The sequence below is a fragment of the Ipomoea nil genome, unplaced genomic scaffold (genome assembly GCF_001879475.1).
Source record: "Ipomoea nil cultivar Tokyo-kokei standard unplaced genomic scaffold, Asagao_1.1 scaffold1576, whole genome shotgun sequence".
In the NCBI taxonomy this organism is placed as follows: domain Eukaryota; kingdom Viridiplantae; phylum Streptophyta; class Magnoliopsida; order Solanales; family Convolvulaceae; genus Ipomoea; species Ipomoea nil.
This window is the reverse complement of record NW_017618004.1, coordinates 2,900,737-2,926,686: the sequence shown is the minus strand read 5'-3', so window position 1 is coordinate 2,926,686 and position 25,950 is coordinate 2,900,737. Positions and strand designations below refer to the sequence as shown.

Genomic DNA, 25,950 nt, shown 5'->3' with positions numbered 1-25,950 from the left:
GGAGCACATGAAGGCCTCCAGGATGACGCTGCACCGGTTCGGAAACACGTTGTCTTCTACACTCTGGTACGAACTCAACTACATTGAATCCAAAGGGAGGATGAAGAAAGGCGACAGGATTTGGCAGATTACTTTCGGCGGTGGATTCAAATGTAATAGTGCGGTCTGAAAATGCAACCGGAACCTTAAAAAATCGACGATGGACCATGAAATTACTTATATATCCTCAAAAATCATAGTCAACAAAGGGTCAAATAGACGGAGGACCAAATCGTGTTAAAATTGCAAAGTTAAGGACTTGATTGGTTAAAATTGAAAGTCAATGACCAATTTGTGAATTTAGCTATAGTCGAGGGACCATTTTGAGTATTTACTCAAAAAAAAGGTGGACATCATCTTTCAACATTTCACTGCTATTTATACTTGGATTCAAGGTTGACATCATCTTTCAACATTTCACTCCTATTTATACTTTGATTCAAAATTGTCTGACACTCCTATTTATACTTGATTCAAAATTGTCTGTTAGAAGTCACAGAGACGAATTTGAAATATGTCACTTGCAATATTTTAATCTTCCTTGATATAACACTTGTAGACTTTTAGCCAATTATTGATTGCATCTAGTTCCTTCATTTCTAGCTATTCACTCCTTTTTATTTCTTATTTTCGCAAAGACCCATCTTAGATAAAGTTTCAACTTTCAAAATTATCAGTGATGAGATAACTCATATATTGTCTGGCTTGTTCTATTGCTTATTTGGTGTACTATCTTTATTACTTTGCCCTTTTCTTCTTGTTGTCGTAAGACTTACACCATCCTTATGTTAGGATCAAACTCTTAACACTATGCTAAACATTTAAAATACCATGCCTTCCATGTACATATTCTCTTGTAAAGTTCCATTCAATAAAGCGTTGTTAATAACATCTAATAAGCAAACAAACCAATTCTGACTCAGAGCAATAGTGAGAACAACTCCAATCACCATCAACTTCACCTTAGGACTAAAGTTTTCATAAAAATCATAGCCAGACTCTTGCAAAAAAAAATCCATGGTTACTAAATGAGCCCTAAAGTTGTCAACCGAACCATCAGCATTTCGTTTGACACGAAACATCCATTTGCACCAAATAACTTTTTGACCAGCGACTACTAGAACTAACTCCCATGTATTATTAATCTTTAACGCATCATACTCATCTTCCATTGTTGTTGGGCGAAAGTTTGGAGGGTTGAGACCTAAATATATAAGGTAATAAAGTTTTACCTTCACTAATAGCTATAGCTTTGACCTAATGGCAAACACTTCATCTTAACAATTGGTATTAGAGCAGAGCACCACCTCGAATCCCATTAAAAACATATTGTGCAGTAAGTGATGACTTGGAGGGCTCATAAAGAAATAAAGATGTGCCAAAGGAATATATAGCAATATACAAAGAAGACAAATTAGCTAGTAGTTAATTACTTTTCTACAAGAGATAACCTAGCAACTACGCACATATATAGTTAAAGTACTACTCTACCACACTAGAATATAACAAACAAACTCAGTCAAATAATATTTAATTCTTAATATTATATTAAACAGTAGTCCATGCTATGTACAAAATAGTTGTAACTTGACACTATATTGATTAATGTACTCTGTACTTTATTTCGTATTTTTATTATTGTAAGTGTATTGCAAATTTCCACAGTACAGGGTCCTAGCTAGTGGAACAATTGTGAACATGATGGTTATATTTTTGTATCTTTCTAAATATTTGTCATTAATTATCATGGTGAAAGTTGTTCCGATGATAATATTTTTCATTATAATTGTATATGAAATCATAATTGTATATATGATTAAGATTTGATGTTTTTCAAAAAAAAAAAAAAAAAGATTTGATAATGATTGTTTTCTTTCTTTACACATGCACTCACTTAAATACATATATTAATAACATGAAAAGTTGAGCAAGTAAAAAACTGATAATTTTGAGTCTCCATATATATCTGATCTCCATCAAGAGTAGTAGACTGTAGAAAATGTATTCAAATTGTTACTCTTTTCCATCTCACTTATGTTTCAGAAAAAGTACGTTCTACTCTACATTATAAGAAGGGAATTTATTAGTTAGAGTCCATATATGCATTCCTTGACATTTTTTGAATTTATCATTATACCTAACAGTTCTTTCTCTATTATAGCCGGGTGTTGAAATTGTCAAATTTTTTCTAAATGAAGGGGAGACGGTATGCTCAATTTGTAAATTGTTGATACTAAGAACTGATGAAGCTTCGTTGTAATGTGTAAAGGGGTATGCATATATATATCATTATTATAATGTGAACTTGTGAACCGATCTTGTGCATTGATTTTTTGGGCAGGAAACTTGTTACACTGTTGGAAGGGATCCACAGTACACACGAATCAATATAATGTTGCAGATCGAATCTCCACCTCTAATTACTACCCCTGTTATTGTAAGCAACTGTTCTCTTTATGGAGTAACTAATTTTTTATTATATTGAATCTAAGTAAATTAAATTCTCTCCTTTAAATGTTAGGTATTTGTTTATTGTTTTTGAAATAGATGATGAATTGTTGTGTATTTTGAAATACTTGTAAAATTGAAGATGATTGTATTAATGAACTGATGCTTTTTTATTTATGGTGTTTGGATAAATTGTTATTATTATACTATACTTAAAATCAAAACATGTTAAAGACAACGGTTTAGAATCATTGTAGTTATAAATAAAGGCAAACAGTTTTTAACCGTTGTCTATGAACACGAGACAAAATACAATCATTTTTAACTATTGTCTTTGATATATAAGACAACGGTTAAAAACAGTTGTATATGTGCGTAACTTTCAACAACACGTGTTTTACACTACTACAGAAAACACGTATGACGTCGCCAATTTAACGTCGGTTTTTTAGAAAATCGACGTTAAAAATTTAAAATAATTTTCAATTTTTTTTAAAAAATACATATAACATCGGCTTGGTGAGACAACCGACGTTTTATGTATTTAACCGATGTCGTATGTTAATATTAAAAATTTTAAAATTATATGACGTCGGTCCGACGTCCTATCTCATTATTTATGACGTTTGCTGCATAGACGTCGGTCGAAAACCGACGTTAAATGGGGTTAAAAAACCGACGTTAAAGTCCTTTTTTGTAGTATGTTAATAACACTACATAGACAACGGTTAAAAATTGTTATCTATGCGAGTAACTTTCAACAACACTAGTTTCAACAACACTCAATAGACAACGGTTAAAAAACCGTTGTCTTATATAGAAAAAGACAACGGCTAAAAATCGTTATATATGCCCGTGACCTTCAACAACACTGATTTTAACAACACTCAATAGTTTAATTGTTGTCTTTTCTATTTAAGACAACGGTTAAAAAATGTTGTTTTTGCGCGGACTTACAACAATATTGGTTGTTTATGACCATTTTTAATTTCTTGTAGTGTTGTTGTTGTTGTTGTGGTTTGTTATTGTTAGTGGTTTATTATTATTCTTATATTATTGAAGGAGAACTTTTTTTCTTAACAAATACTGTAATAATCACATGTGCTTTTGATTTAGAACGTTATTTTTAAGATGTAAGACTAGTAGAACTTGTTCTTCTTTGATTACTCTTCTCCGTTGGTACGTACATAGTACGTACATACGTGGCAGAAAATTCAAAGCACAAATCAAAATGCTATTCATGCACGTAAATAACAACAAAAAGATATAACTTTTCTTTCACATTTCTCTTGGTGTAATATAAATTAAATAGTGTAGCTAGTTTGGGTCTTCACTCTTCATCGCTAGCTAGCCTCTTAGGGTTTGCTACAAATTAAATGGCGTTAGTACTCGTTTTTCTGCCTATTATTGCTCTTATTTTCATTTATTATTATATTCTTCTTCCCACTTGCATGCACATTATTAGCAAGTCGCCAAGTTCTCCACCTGGCCCTCCGGGCCTTCCAATCATTGGGAACTTGCACCAATTCGATAGTGCAGAGCTTCATGTTTTCCTGTGCAAACTTTCAAAAAAGTATGGTTCCTTGATGCGCATGAAACTTGGTTCCAGGGAAGTTGTTGTCATTTCTTCTGCAACAATAGCTAAGGAGGCCTTGAAGACACACGACTTGGCGTTTTCTAGCAGACCAGCATTCATGGGCCAGCAAAGGCTAACCTACAATGGCTTGGACATTGCGTTTTCGCCCTACAATGCTTACTGGAGAGAGATAAGAAAGATTTCTGTTCTTCATCTCTTTAGCCTCAGGAGAGTGAAGCAGTTCCAGTCAATCCGTGAAGATGAAGTCTCTCAAATGATCAATCGCATTTCCAAACTTGCCTTCTCGTACCAACAAATAAATTTAAGCAAGATAGCAATGTCTCTAACCAGCAACATAATTTGTCGGTCCGCTTTTGGTTTAAGATTCAACGAGGAAGGGCAAGAAAAGAGGAGGTTCTACAAGCTTTTGAATGAAGCTCAGGAAGTATTGGTGGGAGGGTCGCTAGTTGCTGATTTCTTGCCGTCATTTGGTTGGATTGATAAGTTAACTGGAAAGGCTGCACTGCTTGAGAAAGTTTTCAAGGGTTTGGATTGTTTTTACCAAGAACTCATTGACAAGCATCTACAACCAAATAGGCCAAAATCAATGGATGACGATATAATTGATATTTTACTGAGATTCATGGAGGAGAATTCATCTTCAGCCAATCTAACTTTGGATCACATTAAAGCAGTGTTAATGGTAAATTGAACATATTTCCTTTCTCATCACCTTGTGTTATTAGCTTCATTCCTCTATATGTTTTGCATTTTGTTCATGTTAAATTTATCCTTAGATTCTAGCTTTAATTTGTTTTACATAATATTCAGAATGTTTTCGTTGCTGGGACGGACACAAGTGCAGTTGTTATAGTCTGGGCTATGACAGCTCTAATGAAAGATCCAAGGGTGATGAATATAGTCCAACAAGAAATCAGGGGGTTTATTGGGGAGAAAGACAATGTAGATGAAGAAGACATTAAACAACTACCATATTTCAGAGCAGTCGTAAAAGAAACTTTAAGAGTGTATCCACCAGCTCCACTCTTGGTTAACAGAGAAACCCTTTCGAAATGCACTATTGATGAGTACGAAATCAAGCCAAAAGTGCTTGTCTTTGTGAACGCATGGGCCATTGCTAGGGACCCTGAGTACTGGGAAAATCCGGACGAGTTTTATCCTGAGAGATTTTTTGATAGCAACGTTGATTACAAAGGACATGACTTCGAATTCATTCCATTTGGAGCTGGCAGGAGGATCTGTCCCGGAATGATAGCAGGGGTTGCATCGGCAGAGCTCGCACTTGCTAATCTTCTTTATGCATTTGATTGGGAAATGCCTTCTTGGATGAAGAAAGAAGACATTGAAACTGAATCTTTGCCTGGACTTGCTATGCATAAGAAAACCCCTTTGTGTCTCTTTGCTAAAAAGGTGTGATTAGCTAGCTATAGAATTTGCAAATTATCGAATATTACTATGCAGAAGAGGACCTCTTTATGTTTGTTGTCAATTAACTTTTACGTAACTATGTATTTTATAGATCGATGTATTCAAGTTAAAATAATATTTTACTCCACAACACTAGAATATAATATTATTTAAGTTCGTTCCTGTTGAGTTTGTCTCATATAGGGATGAGTTTGTCTCATACTAAGAATAAGAGTGAAACGGGTAGACCCTTTGTATAGGGATTAGATACCTATAAATATATTGGTTATATCCCTAAGAAGTTGTGTCACCACTATCACCATCACTATGAATAAGAGAATTGTTTCACTCCCGTGGATGTAGGCACTTTGCCGAACCACGTAAATCTTGGTTTCTTTACCCTTTTCTGCCATTGTTATTTTTCCTTGTTCTTATTAATCTCAACAAATTGGTATCAGAGCACTGTTGAGATGACCAGTTCAAGCACAAAATTTGATGGTACAGGGAATTTTGGGTTATGGAAATCTAGGGTAAAGGATTTGTTGGCACAACAGGGTCTTCTGAAAACTTTGAAGGCGGATAAGCCAGCTAATCTGGAAGAGGATGATTGGGAAGATTTGAAGGAGCGTGCGGCAGGAACCATTCGGTTATGCCTAGACGATGGAATTGTGTATCACGTTATGGCCTTGGAAGCTCCAAAAGAAATTTGGGATAAATTGGAAACTCAGTTCATGGAAAAATCTCTAACGAACAAACTGTATCTAAAGCAAAGGCTTTATGGGCTTAAGATGCAGGAGGGTTCAGACTTGGTGCATCATATTAATGTCTTCAACCAGATAATCTCAGATCTGGCCAGGCTTGATGTCAAGATTGAAGATGAAGACAAGGCGATGATCTTGCTATGTTCATTACCTTTTTCCTTTGAACATTTGGTGACTACTCTAACATACGGGAAAAGCACGATTAAATACAGCGAGATCTCTGCGGCCCTGCAGGCTCATAATAAGCGCTTGCAGAGTGTAGGAGATGGATCGTCTGTTGGTGAAAGTTTGTATGCTAAAGAGGGTCAGGATCGTGGAAGGAAACAAGGGAAGGGAAATTCTGGGAGGAGAAACTCTAGGTCTAAGTCCAGAAATAGCAGGAAAATCTGGTGCTACAAGTGTTATGAGATTGGGCACATAAAGAGAGATTGTCCAAAGTTGAAAAAACAACAAGAGGCGGCGAACGTGGTGCATGCTGATGAATCTTATTATAGTGAAGGTGATGTTCTAGCGGTAACTAGTAACAAGTTCGAACATTGTTTGGACTTGTTGGGAGTTTCTAGATGCTAGATGAGAAGGTGGTGAGGGGCGCTGTGGTGTTGGGCATCGCGGATACCAGGAGGGGTCGCGGACCTGGTGTCAGTGTGGGCTGGGCTTGTCATGAGTCACGGCTGGTACGGGTTGGGCTTGTCAAGAGACATGGACCTAGTATGGGCCGGGCTTGGCATGAGTCAAGGCTGGTATGGACGAACGCTTCAGGATGAAGCGGTTCATGAACATGCACTGGGAACGTTTGATGCTGCGTGGTGCGTGTTGCTGACTAGTGGCGATAGCTGGTTAGTGGAGCATTAGGCAAGGCACACGGGTTCAGTGTGACTTTGCAGGGGCGCTGTTGTGTTAGGGGCAGCGTGGATACCAGGAGGGGATATGGATCTGGTATGGGCTAGGCTTGGCTTGAGTCACGCTTGGTGTGACGGATTGCTTGGAACGAAGCAGTTCGTGAACATGCACTAGGAACGTTTGATGCTGCGTGGTGCGTGTTGCTGGCCAGTGGTAATTGCTGGTTAGTGGAGCGTTGGGCAAAGCACACTGGTTTAGTGTGATTTTGCAGGGGCGCTGTTGTGTTGGGGGCAGCGTGGATACCAGGAGGGGACAAGGACCTGGTATGGGCTAGATGCAGGAGGTCAGCTAAACGGGACAGTAAGCATGAGTCGCAGCTGGTATAACAGGTCGACGGCTGAGGGGCGAATGGCTTGGGACAAAGCGCGGTTCGTGTACATGCTGGAAAACGTTTGATGCTGCGTGGTGTATATGGCTGGCTAGTTGGGATGAACATGGTTGTTCCTACCCATGTGTATATGTGAGATAAGTCTTTTTCTCCTAAGGGGCATAATTGTGAAGGTGGAGATGATGAGATAAGTATTTTCTCCTAAGGGACATATTTGCTAAGGTGGAGATTTGTTGAGTTATCTTTTTCTCATAAAGGACATATTTGCGAAGGTGGAGATAGTCTTTTCTCCTAAATGGCATATATGTAAAGGTGGAGATGGTGAGATAAGTCTTTTCTCCTAAAGAGCATATTCGTCAAGGTGGAGATTTGTTGAGTTATCTTTTTCTCCTAAAGAGCATATTCGCCAAGGTGGAGATTGTTGAGTTTGTCTCATATAGGGATGAGTTTGTCTCATACTAAGAATAAGAGTGAAACGGGTAGACCCTTTGTATAAGGATTAGATGCCTATAAATATATTGGTTATATCCCTAAGGAGTTGTGTCACCACTATCACCATCACTATGAATAAGAGAATTGTTTCACTCCCGTGGATGTAGGCACTTTGCCGAACCACGTAAATCTTGGTTTCTTTACCCTTTTCTGCCATTGTTATTTTTCCTTGTTCTTATTAATCTCAACAGTTCCCATTACTATATATATCTCAAACAATCCTCCTCCATTATATTTTATATGCTAAATATACTTAGCATTGCCACAAGACAAATTCCCAAAACTTATATATAAATAATGAAAGTGTCTTGCAATTGAATTTTGACTTATTATTGTACACTTTACATTGAATTGACATAGACGAACCTTGAACCATTCAATCACTTTGAAATAATGGAGGTGCAATACACATAACTTTAAAAGTTTTCCCACAACCCTCAAGTTCCTTGACACTATTACAACCATTTCTCCGTATCTTTTCATAAACATGTATCAAGCCAAGCCTAAACTTGGTTGAAACCGCGACATCACTTCATGCATGTTTATATATGTAGATCTTTTATGTCATGATCCTACAATTATTGCTTTGTTAAATGATCAATTAAGAAACTAATCAACATCACTCTTTAGGTAAAAACAAGCACATAACAATTCAGTGATTACCATCAATTAATGAAGTACTTATTTACATTGAATTCTAGATCTAATGTAATATTAGATTTAGAATCGAGTTTTCTTCAATTTGTGATAAATTAATGGACTTAAGACTCATCCCTATTGATGCCTTGTAAATCGCATTCTTGACAAATATTTTGTGCAAAAATTTTGCCAAATTAAATTGTAATCTTACAAAATCAAATGCTACAAAACAATCTTTGACAAGTGGCTGCATATAGTTGCATGCGTCTAGCCCATATGTGCCTTGATTTTTCATTATAAACCTGATTATAAGCCTTAGCTAACATTGTAGCACTATTATGGCAAATTTTACTGTGGACCTCCACATACATAGCTGCACGGACCAGGTAAAAATGACCTCGTTTGAAATTTTTTTCATTAATAACGGTAGGTTGGTAGACGATAAAATTTCATTATGGTCCATGTAACAATTTCTCTCATTATTCAGTTTCATTTTATACAATTTATAGTACCACTAAAGTATAATTCTAATTCAATTACAATCTCATTTAACAATATACACACAATATGTCAATATGTAAGACCTGTTATTCTGTTTCATTTTATACACAATGTAGTTTCATTATATGTTACCACTAAAGCATCATTCTTATTCAACTATGGTATCTTTTGACAATATACACTCAATATATGAGACTTGCTTTTCAGTTTCATTTTATACACACTATAGTTTCATTACAGCACCACTAAAGTATCATTCTAATTCAACAACAATATTATTTTACAATATACATTTAATATGTGAAGCTTACTATTCAGTTTCATTTTATCCACAATGTAGTTTCATTACAGCACCACCAAACTACCATTTTTATTAAACCACAGTTTTATTTGACAATATACATTCAATATGTCGGACCTACTATTCTGATTCATTTTATACACATTGTAGTTTCATTACAACACCACTAAAGTATCATTCTAATTCAACTATTGTTTCATTTGATAATATACACTCAATATGTGAGACCTTTTATTTAGTTTCAGTTTATATATACTGTAGTTTCATTACAACATAACCAAAAAAATATGCACGTCGTAGAATATAAAATTGCCTTATTCATTAAATTAAACGACATCCCACAGCTATGTAGACCATAGCCCACTATATAACGATTGGCAAATTATGCCCTGGACCCGTGTCCACAATGAATTGTGGACACGGGCCCAAAACGACGTCGTTTAAAAAAAAAAAAAAAAAGTGTCATTTAGTTATAAAAAAAAAAAAAAAATCACGCGCGTTTTGCCGTTAACGGCGTTATTTTTTTTGGATTATGAATGTACAGTTATGCCGTTATGAATGTACAGTTATGCAATTATGAAATTATGAACACAGAGCTCTAACATTATGAACTTACAATTATGAACATATATAGTGATAAAATTATGACCATGGAGCTTTAAAATTGTGAATATAGAGCTTCGAAGATTATGAATGTACAGTTATGGAGTTATGAATGTACAGTTATAGAGTTATGAATCTACAGTTATGGAGTTATGAATCTACAGTTATGAGATTATGAATCTACAGTATGGAATTATGAATGTACAGTTATTGATCGAATTATGAACAAAGAGCTCTAACATTATGAACTTACAATTATAAACATATAGTGATAAAATTATGAACATAGAGCTCTAAAATTGTGAACATAGAGCTTCGAAAATTATGAATGTACAATTATGGAGTTATGAATGTACAGTTATGGAGTTATGAATGTACAGTTATTAACATATAGTAATAAAATTATGAACATATACTCATATAACGAAGCGGTCTGAAATTAAAAAAAAAAAAAAAAAAAAAAAAAAAAAAAAAAGGAGATAACAGTGCCTAACGACACTGTTATCCTTGCTGGACACGGGTCCAATGCATAACGATTGATAACGATTAGTCAAACAAGACTTAAACCCAAGGGAGAGTTTGTAATTAATAGTATTAATTAATGAGTTAAAAAAATAAATTACTAACTCGTAACTCGATAAGTGATAATAAAAAATGATAAGACATTATAGGATTGGTTGGCCGGGTTACCATGATATCTTTGGATATCCATTCGAGTCAAGAAATAATTATACGCCACCAACAAGTGGACCAAGGTGCAGTCGTCGATGGGGAGGCTACTCACGTGTGGATCAAGTTTGATTCGCAAAATTAAAGTCCTGGAAGCGACAAAAAACATTAAACATATTTCATATTTCATGCTTTTGGCCGGTCGGCTTAATACTCATGAAAAATAATACTCCATTTTATGTTATCAGAATAGGTATATATGGGAGTTATGGGTAACCACTTTCAAGTTGGCCAGGCTATTGGCTTTGTAACTACAAAGTTATAAATTTGATTCCCAGTAAAAACAGGCAAGTTCATTAGTCTTCTCTATTTAGGCTGTATGTCTATGAGCAACCTAAGTTGATTTATCTCCTTATGATTATAATTTATCGGATAAAGTCACAAGGTGGGATAGTAACTACGGTTTTCCTCATTGCTCAAAATTGATATATATGGTTAAGTACTTGCATATGTACTATAGTCCGTCATACAATAATAAAATTTAATAGGGTAGAATCAAATGGGCGCTAGGTCATAATTCATAAAAGAATTTAATCCATTCATTTTTAAGTAATTACATAAAATTTATATATAAGACTTACACAAGTAAATACAAAACCTTAACATACACTTGTAGCTCATGATGTTAGGTATTGAGAACACGACAAATCCAACTCATGTTGCAAAGGTGAAATCCCATTAACAAAGAATGGAAACTAATTTTCTCAAGATTGTACTATATTGAACTAAAGTCTTTATAGCCCTAATAGTATTATGTTGAAAGTCCTTGAGCGGACTCTTGTTTAATCACTCATCATAAAATAATATACTATGTAATTGTTAGGGAATTTTTTTATTAATTGTTGGTGTGAGAAAACATAGGAAAAATAATACACTTTTTTATAATTGCCTTGTATAAACAACTTAAGTGAGATAATTCAACAAGAAAAGGCAAAGTTTATTCTGAATTTTCTTCAACTCATAGATCATTGCTACTTCACTTTCAAACTTTCTTAATAATATAATCACCAACAATTTAGTTGCGTGAGGATATCAAATTTGAAATCTTAGTGCTTACATGTGGACCAAGTTTAATTCTCAAATGCCTAGTATGTCCAGAAAACGATAAAAAAGATATTTCGTTCATGCATTCGAACAGCTTAATATATTTACTTAAATAAAAACAAAAAATTTTGAAAATTTACAAATTTTTGTGTTTTTCCCTAGTGAAAATCATTAATAGTTATTCCGTGTAGTCTGGTCCAAAACAATTGCTTTTCACCGCGATGGACTTGTTTCTGAACATTAAGTTTTGAGTTTCTAAACATACGAAAGACATTTTATGAGTATGTAAAAGAGTGAATGCCGTAGTGTCTAATTTATGAACATTAAGTTTTGAATTTATGAACATAAACTGTCTAGTTTTTGAACATTTATCTTTGAATTTCTAAACATTAAACTAAGATTAATTTGAACATATAATGTTTAATTTCTGAACATATAAATAGAAAAAAAAAAAAAAACATAAAATTTTTGACAAAATGAGGCGGTTTTGGACCGGTCCACCATTTAACCATAGATATCTTTAGCAACCAATATATAAACCCTCCATATCATAGCTACCTTTAATTTGTTTTGGAATTGAAGCAAAAAAAAAAAAAAAAAAAAAAAATGGTTTTACTACTCTTTCTCCTACCTATTTCTCTTGTTTTGATATATTACTATATTCTTCCTAGCTTCAAACATAATAGGAAGTCGCATACTTCGTCTCCACCAGGCCCTCCAGGGCTCCCAATCCTTGGGAACTTGCTTCAATTTAGTAGCGCCGCAGTGCCTCACACTTTCCTATGGCAACTTTCACACAAATATGGTCCCTTGATGCGCATGAAACTTGGTTCAAGGGAAGTTGTGGTGATTTCCTCCGCAAGAATGGCTATGGAGGCCTTGAAGACACACGACTCGGCGTTTTCCAGTCGCCCATCATTCATAGGCCAGCGAAAGCTGTCCTACAACGGCCTGGATATTGCGTTTTCACCCTATAATGAGTACTGGAGAGAGATGAGAAAGATTTCTGTTCTTCATCTCTTTGGCCTCAGTAGAGTGAAGCAGTTTCAGCCAATCCGCGAAGATGAAGTCTCCCGGATGGTCAATCGTGTATCTGAGCTTGCCTTGTCGTCGCAAATGATAAACATAAACGAGACGGCGACGGGTCTAACTAGGAACATAATTTGTCGGGCTGCTTTTGGGAAGAGGTTAGAAGAGGAAGGGCAAGAAAACAGGAGGTTCCACCATCTTTTGTGTAAAGCTCAGGAAGTGTTGATGGGAGGGTCGTTTGTTGCTGACTTTTTGCCATGGTTTGGTTGGGTGGATAAAGTCACTGGGAAGGCTGCCCTGCTTGAGAGGGTTTTCAAGGAACTGGATTCGTTTTATCAAGAACTCATTAACCAGCATTTGGATCCAGATAGGCCAAAATCAATGGAGGGTGACATTCTTGATATTTTGCTCGGTTTGATGGAGGAGAATTCGTCTTCAATCAATATCACTTGGGATAACATCAAAGCAGTGTTAATGGTATGTTGAGATTTTTCCTTTCCGATTTTAGCTCCTTGATGTTCTTTTAACAATTTGATCCATAGAATTTGCCTGCACGAGTTTAATTGTATGGTTCAAAGTAGGCAGTATTTGGAAAGAAAGACTAAGGTTTGAACTCAATTTATCCATAATTAGAATTGATTGGTAATATCCATAATCACAAATAGCTACATATTAATAATAAAATATAAATTAATTTTACAATGCTGGAAATTATGGAATTTTTGACTACCTGAAAGTGATCTTAAATCAAGTCAAAAGTAAAAAGTGGTCGGAAATAGCAACAAAGGTTTTTTAAGATACCAAAAGTGGTCGGAACAAGACTTTCGACTTGATTTAAGATCACATTAAGGTGGTCGGAAATTCCATAATTTCCAGCAGTGTTATTTTAAGTGATTTCTACATAATAGTGAGTAGATGTTTTGTAATTTGCATTTTTCATCTTAATTTTATCCTTAGTTTCTTCATTTTCTGTAACATGTAGAATGTTTTTATTGCTGGGACGGATACAAGTTCAGCTGTTATAATTTGGACTATGACGGCTTTGATGAAAGATCCAAGGGTGATGAATTTAGTTCAATCAGAAATTAGGGAGTTTGTAGGGAAGAAAAGCAAAGTAGATGAAGAAGACATTCAAAAACTATCATACTTCAAGGCGGTCATTAAAGAATCCTTGAGGTTATTTCCACCATCTCCAATCTTGGTTAACAGAGAAAGCCTTTCGAAATGCACCATTGATGGGTATGAAATCAACCCAAAAACACTAATAATCGTGAATAATTGGGCCATTTCTAGGGATCTCGAGTATTGGGAAAATCCAGATAAGTTTTATCCTGAGAGATTTCTTGATAGCAATGTTGACTATAAAGGGCAGAACTTTGAATTCATTCCATTTGGAGCTGGTCGAAGAACATGTCCTGGAATAACCCTAGGGGTTGCATCTTCGGAGCTTGCACTTGCTAACCTTCTTTATGCATTTGATTGGGAATTGCCTTCTTGGCTGAAGAAAGAAGACGTTGACACCAATGTTTTGCCTGGACTTACTATGCATAAGAAGACTCCTTTGTGCCTTATTGCCAAAAAGGTATGACTTGTGCTCATTTGTAGATCAACTTTGGAATAGTCAAATAGTAAATATGTTACATAATTTCTCTTTAGTTATTATTATACGCTTTTATTTTTAATATATACTTTGTAATGTACTGTATAAAATTGCACTTGTAGTTTAATTTGATGAGTAAAATAGTCAAATAATTGTGCATTACTCTCCTGCTAGCTTTGCTAAAAAGATCTGATTTATTGATCAACTTCAATTCATTTCATTTTGGAATGAGAAAATTAGCCAAAACCGTTACATAATAATCTTTGTAATCATAATTATGAACCGTCCAATTCAAACCATAACCCACAGTTATTAACCATAATTGTAGTTCGTCCAGTTTAAACCTTAACCATCAGATTTTAAAAGTTACTAAATTTTTTTAGAAGTTCATAAAAATTCACATTGAATACACCCATAAGTGTTCTACCCTCTTGCATTCCAAAATAAAATATAAAGATTATGGAGTGTTTGGTAAATGGCCGTTAGCTGATAGTTGTTAGCGGGTTTGATTAGTTGATAGCATTAGCTGATTGTAGAAAAGTGTTTAGTAAATTAGCTGTTAGCTGATTACATACAATATGACTTTTTCAAAAAACTGGTCGAAAAAGCTACTTTGAACAGCTTTTTGAATTTTAACATTTTGGAGCAATAAGTTGTTACAAAAAAGCTAATTAATCAAACATTTATATTGATTGTTTAACCAAGTCAACCAGCTAATAGTGGTCAAATAAGCCAAAATTGACTGATAGGCTAATTATTTTACCAAACAGGGCCTGTTACAAACTTCTTTGGTACATTTTTTTAAAAAATAAATCAACTCCACAATTTGTTGTTCGTCGTACATCAACTTCTCACAATCATTATTCCATGGACCATGGTTCACACAAGTGTGTGGATCATGAATAAAAATTACATTTTTAATATACTAAAGGGGCGTTTGGTTGGAAGGAGGAAATTTGGTGGGAAATGAATTGTAATCCATGTGATGCAGGACAAGGGAGAACAAAAAGAACACAAACACTATAACTCAAACTCAAAGACTTTCAATTATATTCAAACTTGAACTTCTCAATACAAAAGTCTGTTTAAATAGAGAATTAAGAAAAACTGAAGAGTTGTAAATAATAAAAGCATGCATTGGAACTATAAAATAAACATAATGAGAATTGGAAATACTAATAATATTTAAAGCTAATTCAAATTTCCCATAAAAAGTAGCCATCAATCTCCATGTCTCTTAGACTTCATGCATGTGACCATTTCTCTATTATTTCCTTAATTCCTGTTCCGCATCATTCTCCCTTGGTTGTGAAAGTGATGCGTAGTATATTTGCAAACAAATAATTCTCGGAGTACGAGTTATCGATCCACAGGGAAGTGGCTGTATCAAGCACTAGTTACTAACTTATTCATTAGAGCTAATCCTAACAATTACTTAGATGATTGATTGGCATAAAATAAATAAAATAAAATAGAGGTTCAGGATTTTGAAAACAATTAGAGAGAAGTTGAGATTCATGGGATTCAAGTATTTAATCACCTAGTGCCAATTATCGTTTGCAATATTTAGTTTGGAATTAAGATTTGTGTGGGAATGCAAAGTGGAATCGAATTACTCCCGTAATCTCTATTCCTAGTGAATTTCCACTCCCATGGCTTAAACACCCAATAAGATCAAAGATCAGCATTCAATTATTCCTAATTACTACCATCTCCCGATTGGCAACAATCTAGAATAAACTTCCCCTAATAAGTTCCCCTTTCCCAAGGACCAACCATTAGGTGCAATCGTGTGTGCCCTAATTTATGCCCCAACTCCCATTGGTGACACAAACATGGCTATGAAGCTAGTAACTATGGCCATTAATTACAAGCATCAAACAATATTATCACGATTGCAACACAAGTATTAAACCCAAATAATAATATATTAAAGAAACTGAGAGCTCAAGCACATAGGTTCATAAACACTTTTACCCAAGAATCTCTAAAGAATTTAGCCAAGCATGACTAAATTATACATAGCAAATATAAATAAAGAATTACAAATCATCAAAAGAGTACAAGAATTAACCAGACGATTTTCCCAAATCTCCCTAGTCTTCTTCTTGCTTTCCAAGACAACTTGTGGCTCTTGATTTCTCTCCTTCTTGTCTCCAAGAATCTCTGAATTCTCTCGGTCCCCGTCCTCCCCTTAGGGTTGAGGAAGGAGGGATTTTATAGTGGGTACAAAGTTGAGATGAAATAGGAATCTTGTACCAAATTGGACTCAAATTCTAATTCCTATATTTAAATAAAGAAATTGTCGTCTTTAATGATATTTAGAATTTGGAAGATTCCTTGAATTTCTAACTTTTAATATGGAGATATGAGCCTTGAAATCCGCGCAATTGATATTAGGAAAAGAGATCTCGCGCTTGTATTGAATTTTGCCCAGCTGCGCCACTTTAAGCGTCTGTTTTTTTATCCGCGCCACTTTAGGCGTCTGTTTTTATCCCAGAAACTGACGCATATTCGACGCGTCGAGACTTCCTGTGCGCGAATTAATTAGCTACTGGAAAATTTCAACGTGTCGAGCCCTTGGCTCGACGCGTCGAGTCCACTGGGCCCCGAACTCATCCAAAATTGCTCCAAACTCATCCTTGAACTCCCCTTGGTCATATCTTTGACCTAAAATGGTTCAAAAACACTAACAAACACCGTAAAATATTCAAAACAAGTGCGAACCATAATTAATGATAATAGCAAGAAAAACATGTATTAAATAAGCAAAATTAAAGAGCTTAATTACTGAGATGATTCAAAATAACTATAAAAACAAGCACATATGTGATAACATCAGAAAGACTCGTCCCGAGTCGTCAAAATACAGTGGTACTTCACCGGACTTCATGCATGTAACCACAATCATTTTTTTTTTTACGAACCTTAAAATAACCATACCTCTTAGCACTCAATTTGTGAAATGTCTTCGTGAGCACAGGATCCTTATGAATAAAGACCATAATCTTCTCACCATTTCTACAAGTTTTCTTAAGCTGCCTTGTGTTAGCCCGGGCTTTATACCTTACTTCGGTAGCATCAAGTTTAGCCATAACTTCATCCTGAGCTTCAACAACACCCCTTGTTATATTTTCAAACCTTATATTTCCATAATACTTTTGCAGCAGCTGGATAAACTTAGGTTGTTTCTGATAAGCAGTCATATCTATAATCACTAATTTCTTAGTGTCCTCATAAATTTCATAGAATGGTTTGAAAGTGCTCTTACATTGAAAGGAACTCTTTTCTTCGTTGGTGTACATTAAACTTTTCACGACACAACTCAAATGCCCATCATCTTCCTTAGCAATCTCAATTTCGTCTTTGCAATCACCTTCTCTCTCCTTGATATTATCATCCTCACGATCAAAGGATCTTTGAGCCCAACCTTCATCTGAATAGTAGTCAGGTTCTTTTCTCTTCAAACATTTCCCTTGTGTGAATGGTGGAGATTGAAATTGATAAAAGTGAGCAGCATTGTTTTCATGCGTAGGTTGGCTGTTAACCTCAACAAGTGCTCTTGTAGGGGAAGGGAGTGTTTATTTGGAATAACTTCAGTCAACAGATTTTCAGCTTGAAAATTCATATTAAAAGCTTTACCTTGTGTCCACAATGGAGATGCTGACATTATTAGTTGTTCTTGAACCTTGACGACAGTCTGTGGCTTGGGAGTTTCTTGAAGTTGATTGTAGCTTGTTGGAATTTCACATGCTCTAATCCATAACATGTCATCTGCATATTTATTAACATTACAATATTTTTGAAAGAAATGCATTTGGTAATTCTGAGGCAAAAACTGTTCCATCAAAAGTTTTCTCATTTTTCTCCATGTTTTCACTGAGCATTTACCTTGTCTTTTTCTGTAGTTCTGAATAGTCTCCCACCATGACAGAGCTCTTCCACGCAGCATACTGGCAATATATTTTGCTTGCTTATTTTCAGGAACTTCTAACATACTAAGGTAGCTATCAACTTCTGAACACCAATCCAAGAACGCTTCTGTGCCAAATAGCCATTAAAAGTTGGTAGCCAATGGTATTGGAGATGTTGCCAACTTCTGGCCACATTCTTTGTTGGCAGATTCATGTCATTGATAACACATGGCGCTGCACCATTACCCTCTAGCCGAAGGCTTATGTTCGTGAGAATGCTACGAATTTCTTGAAACTCGCGATTCACATTCTCACCATGTACTTGAAAAGCTGCCCGAAGGCAATCCATTCCACGGTGACCGCCGAAGGATGGGTTGTTACCCTTGTTGTTGATACCGCCTTGTGCCATCTTGGGTCGTGACAAGTGGAGAGGGCTATGCCGCTATCTCGGTTGTCGCCTAGGAACTTGAGGCTCTGAATACCAACTGATGCAGGACAAGGGAGAACAAAAAGAACACAAACACTATAACTCAAACTCAAAGACTTTCAATTATATTCAAACTTGAACTGCTCAATACAAAAGTCTGTTTAAATAGAGAATTAAGAAAAATTGAAGATTTGTAAATAATAAAAGCATGCATTGGAACTATAAAATAAACATAATGAGAATTGGAAATACTAATAATATTTAAAGCTAATTCAAATTTCCCATAAAAAGTAGCCATCAATCTCCATGTCTCTTAGACTTCATGCATGTGACCATTTCTCTATTATTTCCTTAATTCCTGTTCCGCATCACCATGGTAGAAGAATAATATGAGAATAAAGTGGTAATTTAAATTCTAGCTAGTGTTTGGTTTCCATGAATAGAATTACTGAGAATTCCAATTCTAATGTTTGGTATACATAGGAATTGAAAGGGAATAAGTAGTATAAAGTCCAAAATGCTCATACTTATTATTATTATTATTATTATTATTATTATTATTATTATTATTATTAATCCTAAATGACCAAATTCAAATTTTGCTTTTGAAAATTTATGTAAAACGTTGTATAAATGAACCCTAGAATTGCATAATGAAAGCAATAAAATAGATAAGAGAGTTTCGAGAAAATATATTTGATTGAGATTGGCCTACTGATTGACGTTCTGTGTTAAAGAGAGAGGTCAAACATCAATTTCAGGTTAAAATTAGAGAGGGGTAATTTTGTCTCAAAGTTATTTTTTTTTCTTCCTAAAATCCATGGAATTGAAATACCTATGGGGGGCATGAGATTCTAATTTCATGAAAATGAAGGAATTTCAATCCCGCGGAATTGGAATTCCTTCCAACCAAACAAAGAAATTCCCTCCAATCAAACAAAGAAATTTGCTTGCGTTCGAAATTATGTGTGAATGAAATTGTAATTCCATCTAATCAAACGTCATGTAAATGTACATTATTTGTATATTGAAGGTATATTATCGGGAACTACATTATTTGAGTAATAAAGGTACATTATTTTGTCAATTAATGCAAATTCAATACATAAATAATGTACCTTTGCTTTAGCATATTAAAAATGTACATTTTATTCATAGTTAATAGCAAAATTTGCCAGCTTCTCATCTAGTCATCTTAACCGGGGTAGGAGAGAAATACAGGGATTTGTGTTTGAGACCTCAGCCCATTGGCATCACATGAGACTGCAGCTTTTGGAGTGATGTGGTGATCAATTACATTCATATCAATATATATAATGCTTTCCTTTTCACCACAATTCAAAGATTAGCGATTTTTCAATTCTCTGCCGATCTTGATAGTGAAATCAATATATATTATATTCTGGGTTTCCTCACTAGTCACCACCCAAAATACAATTTAAGTGGAAGATCGATATTATCATATCAATGAGTCACATATATAGCCAAGCCGGCTGCATAAATGTGACGCAACTTTGATTCTCAAAGTTTGAGTACACAAAGCGATAAAAATGATATTTAATCTATTTGGACAAACATACATAAAAGTCTTAGATCATCTTTAGGCAAACAATATAAACATCCTTCAGGCTACTAGCTTCCCCATTGTAGTGTCCATTTTAGATTTGAATTGAAGCAAATTAAAAATGGTTTTACTACTACTCTTTCTTCTACCCGTTGCTCTTATTTTGATTTACTATTATATTTTTCCCAGTTCCAAACGTATTGGGAAGGAACCTACTTGTCTACCAGGTCCTCCCGGGCTTCCAATCATTGGGAACTTGCATCAATTTGACACTGCTGAGCCCCACGTGTTCTTGTGGAAACTTTCAAAGAAATATGGCCCCTTGATGCGCATGAAACTTGGTTCCAGGGAAGTTGTAGTGATTTCCTCAGCGAGAATGGCGAAAGAGGCCTTAAAGACACACGACTTGGCGTTTTCTAGTAGGCCGTCATTTATAGGCCAGCAAAGGCTATCCTATAATGGCCTGGAAATGGCGTTTACGCCTTATGGAGAATATTGGAGAGAGATAAGAAAGATTTCTGTTCTTCATCTCTTTAGCTTCAGGAGAGTGAAGCTGTTCCAACCAATCCGGGAAGATGAAGTCTCTCGGATGATGAATCGCATATCTGAGCTTGCCTTGTCGTCTCAGCTAGTAAATCTAAGTGAGATAGTCATGTCCCTAACTTGCAACATAATTTGTAGGTCTGCTTTTGGGAAGAGTTATGATGAGGAAGGACAAGTGAAGTGGGGATTTCGCAAACTTCTTGCTGAATCTCAGGCAATGATGGTGGGAGGCTCCTTAATTGCAGATTTTTTGCCATCTTTTGGTTGGTTAGATAAACTCATTGGAAATTCTGCAAGACTTGAGAGAGTTTTCAAGATGCAGGATTCATTTCATCAACAACTCATTGATCAGCATCTTGATCCAAATAGGCCAAAATCAATGGATGGTGACATGCTTGATACTTTAATCCGTTTGAAGATGGAGAATTCATCTTCACTCAATCTCACTTGGGATCACATTAAAGCAGTTTTAATGGTAAGTTCACAGAGTTATGTTTTTGATTATATTGCTTGCTAATTTGAATGTTTCATTTTAATTTGTTTTCTTTAAAAATTCTTAATTTCTCTTAAACATCAGATTGTTTTTATTGGTGGGTCGGACACAAGTGCAGCTGTTATAGTTTGGGCCATGACAGCTCTGATTAAAGACCCGAGGGTGATGAATATAGTCCAATCAGAAATTAGGGAGCATGTAGGGAAGAAAGGCATAATAGATGAAGAAGACATTCAAGAACTGCCATATTTCAAGGCAGTTATAAAAGAAACTTTAAGGTTATATCTTCCAGCTCCGCTCCTAGTTAATCGAGAAACACTTTCAAAATGTACCATTGACGGATACGAAATCAAGCAGAACATGCTAGTAATCGTGAATGGTTGGGCCATTGCTAGGGACCCTGAGTATTGGGAGAATCCACACAAGTTCTATCCTGAAAGATTTCTTGATACTAGTGTTGACTACAAAGGACAAGACTTTGAATTCATTCCGTTCGGAGCTGGCAGGAGAATTTGTCCCGGAATAGCACTAGGGGTTGCATCGGCCGAGCTTGGACTCGCTAATCTTCTTTATGCATTTGATTGGAAACTTCCTTCTGGGCTGAAGAAAGAAGACATTGACACCAAAGTTGCGCCTGGAATTACTATGCATAAGAAGAACCCTTTGTGCCTTGTTGCCAAGAAGGTGTGATTTGTGCTTCTACATGGCTTATCAGTCTAGTGTTGTTAAAATAAAACCTTTCTTGATTAAATATTCGATCTAGTTACATTTTATCAAGTTTTTAAAATTGTTATGTCATTTATGTAATTACGTTGTAAACAGGTGAGCTAGTGTGTGAAATGTTTGTTTCACAAAATAAAATGCCATCTTCTATATATATTCATAAGGCTTAATGAGTGCTATTCATAGAAGGATTTTATCAAAAGTTTTAAACAATTAAAATGTTAAAGTATAGAATTCTGTTCATTTTTTGGAAAATGAACCAAACACAAAAAGACAGTTTTCTGTTGTGCAGCCAAACACCGGAAAGAAAAATATTTTCTGGAAAATAAGTTATTTTTCAAAAAACATTTTCCAGAAGTCATTTTCCTGTTTTCCAAACATAACTAAGATGTAAATTAAAATAAGATCTAAGCTAGGATTAGGGAGCATGCGATTCTTAGCAAGTGTTAGAGACAAATCAAGCACCCAAATATCACTTGTACAAAAATGACTATTCATATCTCTTCTAGAAAACAATATGCATATGCATCAAACACCCCAAATGTCACTACTACATAAAGTCATAAATAATCATTCACACTTGTTGTAGAAGATTATAAACGTATGTTCTATGACAAATGCATATGGCACAGACGCGTAAAGTGTTAACTTTACACATTTATTTTTAACAAGTGTATATCTTTTTAATGATAATAATAAACAATACATGTCTATTTCTAGGTTAAGAACATATATATATAGTATTTAAAAAAAAAATGTATGCTTTTTTTAATGATAATAATAAACAATACACGTCTTCCCAAACAATACATGTCTATTTCTACGGCCCCAATCCTTGTTTTATGTCTATGTCATTTTAAAAAATTTCTAAAATTAACAAAATACAAGCAACTTCTACAATAAGCGTAAGGTAAAAATAAGACAAATTAGCATTTATCACAATTAGTATTGCATATATCATGACTTTCCTATTCACACCAGTTTAACAAGGAATCGAAGACGGAAATGCCACTTAATTTGAGCATCGTTAATATGTGTAGTATTGAAATTGGGCTGAGGCATGATGATTAAGACATTAAAGCTACTAAGCTAGCATATTTGGCAAATAAATTTATGTATTACAATTAAAAAAAATATTGAAATTCAATTGCCACAATATATTTTTGTTTAACACGCACGCGCACATGTATATATATATATATATATATATATATATATATATACACACACACACTTACACGCACACATCAGAGGGTATTAGATATCTCTCCCAATTGATCAAAACAACAGAACACAACCAAATCTTGTTATAACAACTACTATCATAGAAATAAAAAACAAATGCCCACCTAATATGCACACACATCCAAACTCATATGGACAGCCAATGCACACCCAACATAGAAAGAAGAATGAAATTGACATATGCAATTGGGAATTAATGAAAAGCAAAATAGTGTGAGGACTGAGAGAATCAAAGCTAAATAATTACAATTTTTTTATAATTTAAATATTGATTGTGTGCAGGGTGGTGGAGATATATGGTACGTTGTTCAAATGATGATTAAGATATTAAAGCTACTAATAAGCTAGCATACTTTGCAATTAAATTTACTAGTATTTTCACTTGTGCATTGCACGAAATGAATTATCATAATATTTTAAAAATATTTGGATTAATATACAATTATATAATTATATAAATTATAACAATGAATATTATATAGTGCAATTGATGAAATTAATGAGTTGAATCGATTATGTTTTCTGATATTATTCTTGCTTGAATTCGAGCAAATAAGTACCCAATTATTCGTGCGATACACGTGTGATACGCATGCAATGCACGTGCGATGCCCGAAAGTTTGTAAAATTGTTATGTCATTTACATAATTACGTTGTATAACGGGTGAGCTAGCTAGTGTGGGAAATGTTGGCCTGGTTTCACAAAATTGGGGAGCATGCAATTCTTAGCAAGTGTTAGAGAGACACACATCAAACATCCAAATATCACTAGTACAAAAATGTTTGTCATTTTCTAAAATGTCTAAAATTTACAAAATACAAGCAACTTCTACAATAAACGTAAGGTAAAAATAAAACAAATTGGCATTTATCAAAATTATTACTGCATATCATGGCTTTCCTATTCACACCAGTTTAACAAGACGGAAAAGCTACCTAATTAATCCGAGCATCGTTAATATGTGTAGTATTGGTATTGGGGTAAGGCATGATTAATAAGACATTAAAGCTACTACGACAAATCGAGAGATGTAAATAAAAAACAAATGTCCAAATACATGGATCACCGGGGCATACCCTGAATACAAAAAAAAAACATAAAACCGCTAAGCAAATTAGGTGCACTACGTTGTGTCTCAAATGAACTCCATGCACGGAAATCCCCAGAGAAATGCACCAAAACCCAAAACAGCGCTGCCGGAAGACTCGAACCCTGGCTTGACGGCCCAAAGCACGCCATTTCCACCACTGAACCATACTCAACCTTTAGAACCATGGCTCAAAAAATAGAATATGGTAGTACAAAGTCTACATATGGGAGGAAGAAATACTAAAAATCCTCCGTCATTTGAGAGAATCGAACCTACACCAGACCGCTCAAATACGACCTCTTATCCCATCTAGCCACGGAGTTCACCTTGCTCAAACCATGTACCATATAACTACTTAACCACCACCGGGTCAACCCACCATTACACGGGTCGACCCGGTCTCAGCATCCAGGGTGCACCGTCCATCTTCAAAAGTCGTAGAACACAATCCCAAAACGCGTTGAATCACCAGAATACCCAAGAATCTGGAAGATACCAAAAATAGCCAACAAATTTCCATCTAACGGCCAGAGGCGGTCAACCGGAGCTCCGGCAATACTGGTTGACGTGAATCCCGACGGCACCTAGACAACAAACACGGCCACCTGGTTTCCACCGGAAAAACGCAAACACCACCGGACAGCAACTCAGTCTCCGCCAGAAAATCCACACACACTGCTTCGAATAATTCTGAAAAACATTAACCCCGGGGCCATGAACGCCGAACAGAACTACGCCGGAACTTTGTCCACCACCATTGCACCACCCAAACACAGACGGAAACACCCCAAACCGGCCGGAAAATTCGAGGACCATCGGACAGAAGACTGGGAACCCCATGACCATCTCCAATGCAATCCATATCGGAGAAAACCCATCCACACACGGGCAACAAACAGAGGCAAACACGCCGGAGACGTCCCTTTCACCGGACATAACCCCCAACGCCATAAACAACTTTAAAATCACCGATTAACAGAGGAACTCACCCGGAATAGCTCGCCGGATAATACCGCAGAAATCAGAGAACTGCCGTCGTCCATGGGTGGTGATACAGAGATCATTCAAGCACCCACAACTGCCCAGATCGCGCCCTTCCAGTCGCCGAGAAATATGGAGAGCCAGAGTATGAATCTTATGGCCGTCACCAGACTCCTGATCTGCCGGAGGAGGACACCACCGGAGCACAATACGTCAACGAACTCACCCCATGAACCACCGTAAATCGGAGCAGAGCGACCGGAATGAGACCACCGTCGTTGTACAAGTCGCCGTCGTGGTTGGGGTAAACATCGTCAACGCAAAAGCCATCGGAAAAATCCCAAAACATCATCCCGGAAATTCGTTGGCCATCGCATACGTGTTCTCGCCGGGAAACCATCGGATGTCTTCATCGATAAAGACAAAGTAATGTTTCGTCGTTATCCCAAGAGACAAAGTCAGCCGGCGGTGAATAGGTGTAGACGGCCAAGAAATCATATGAAAAACGACAAACTGTTGTCTCAAAAGCCATTGATTAATTCGAAAATCAC

At 35.7% G+C, this 25,950-nt stretch overlaps 3 protein-coding genes across 3 annotated transcripts; all 3 read left to right on the top strand.

Annotated features, from left to right (window-relative positions):
• Positions 1 to 3,845: 3,845 nt before the first annotated feature.
• Positions 3,846 to 5,570, top strand: LOC109190570 (cytochrome P450 83B1-like). Its single transcript, XM_019341079.1, has 2 exons — positions 3,846 to 4,766; positions 4,895 to 5,570. The coding sequence occupies exons 1-2, from the start codon at positions 3,864 to 3,866 to the stop codon at positions 5,498 to 5,500; spliced, it is 1,509 nt and encodes a 502-aa protein (XP_019196624.1). The 5' UTR covers positions 3,846 to 3,863; the 3' UTR covers positions 5,501 to 5,570.
• Positions 5,571 to 12,351: 6,781 nt separating this feature from the next.
• Positions 12,352 to 14,580, top strand: LOC109190571 (cytochrome P450 83B1-like). The gene is made up of 2 exons (XM_019341080.1): positions 12,352 to 13,295; positions 13,801 to 14,580. Exons 1-2 carry the CDS (start codon positions 12,396 to 12,398, stop codon positions 14,404 to 14,406), a joined length of 1,506 nt encoding a protein of 501 aa, XP_019196625.1. The 5' UTR covers positions 12,352 to 12,395; the 3' UTR covers positions 14,407 to 14,580.
• Positions 14,581 to 20,399: 5,819 nt separating this feature from the next.
• LOC109190573 (cytochrome P450 83B1-like) lies at positions 20,400 to 22,185 on the top strand. The gene is made up of 2 exons (XM_019341082.1): positions 20,400 to 21,341; positions 21,444 to 22,185. Exons 1-2 carry the CDS (start codon positions 20,445 to 20,447, stop codon positions 22,047 to 22,049), a joined length of 1,503 nt encoding a protein of 500 aa, XP_019196627.1. The 5' UTR covers positions 20,400 to 20,444; the 3' UTR covers positions 22,050 to 22,185.
• The last annotated feature ends 3,765 nt before the right edge of the window (positions 22,186 to 25,950 follow it).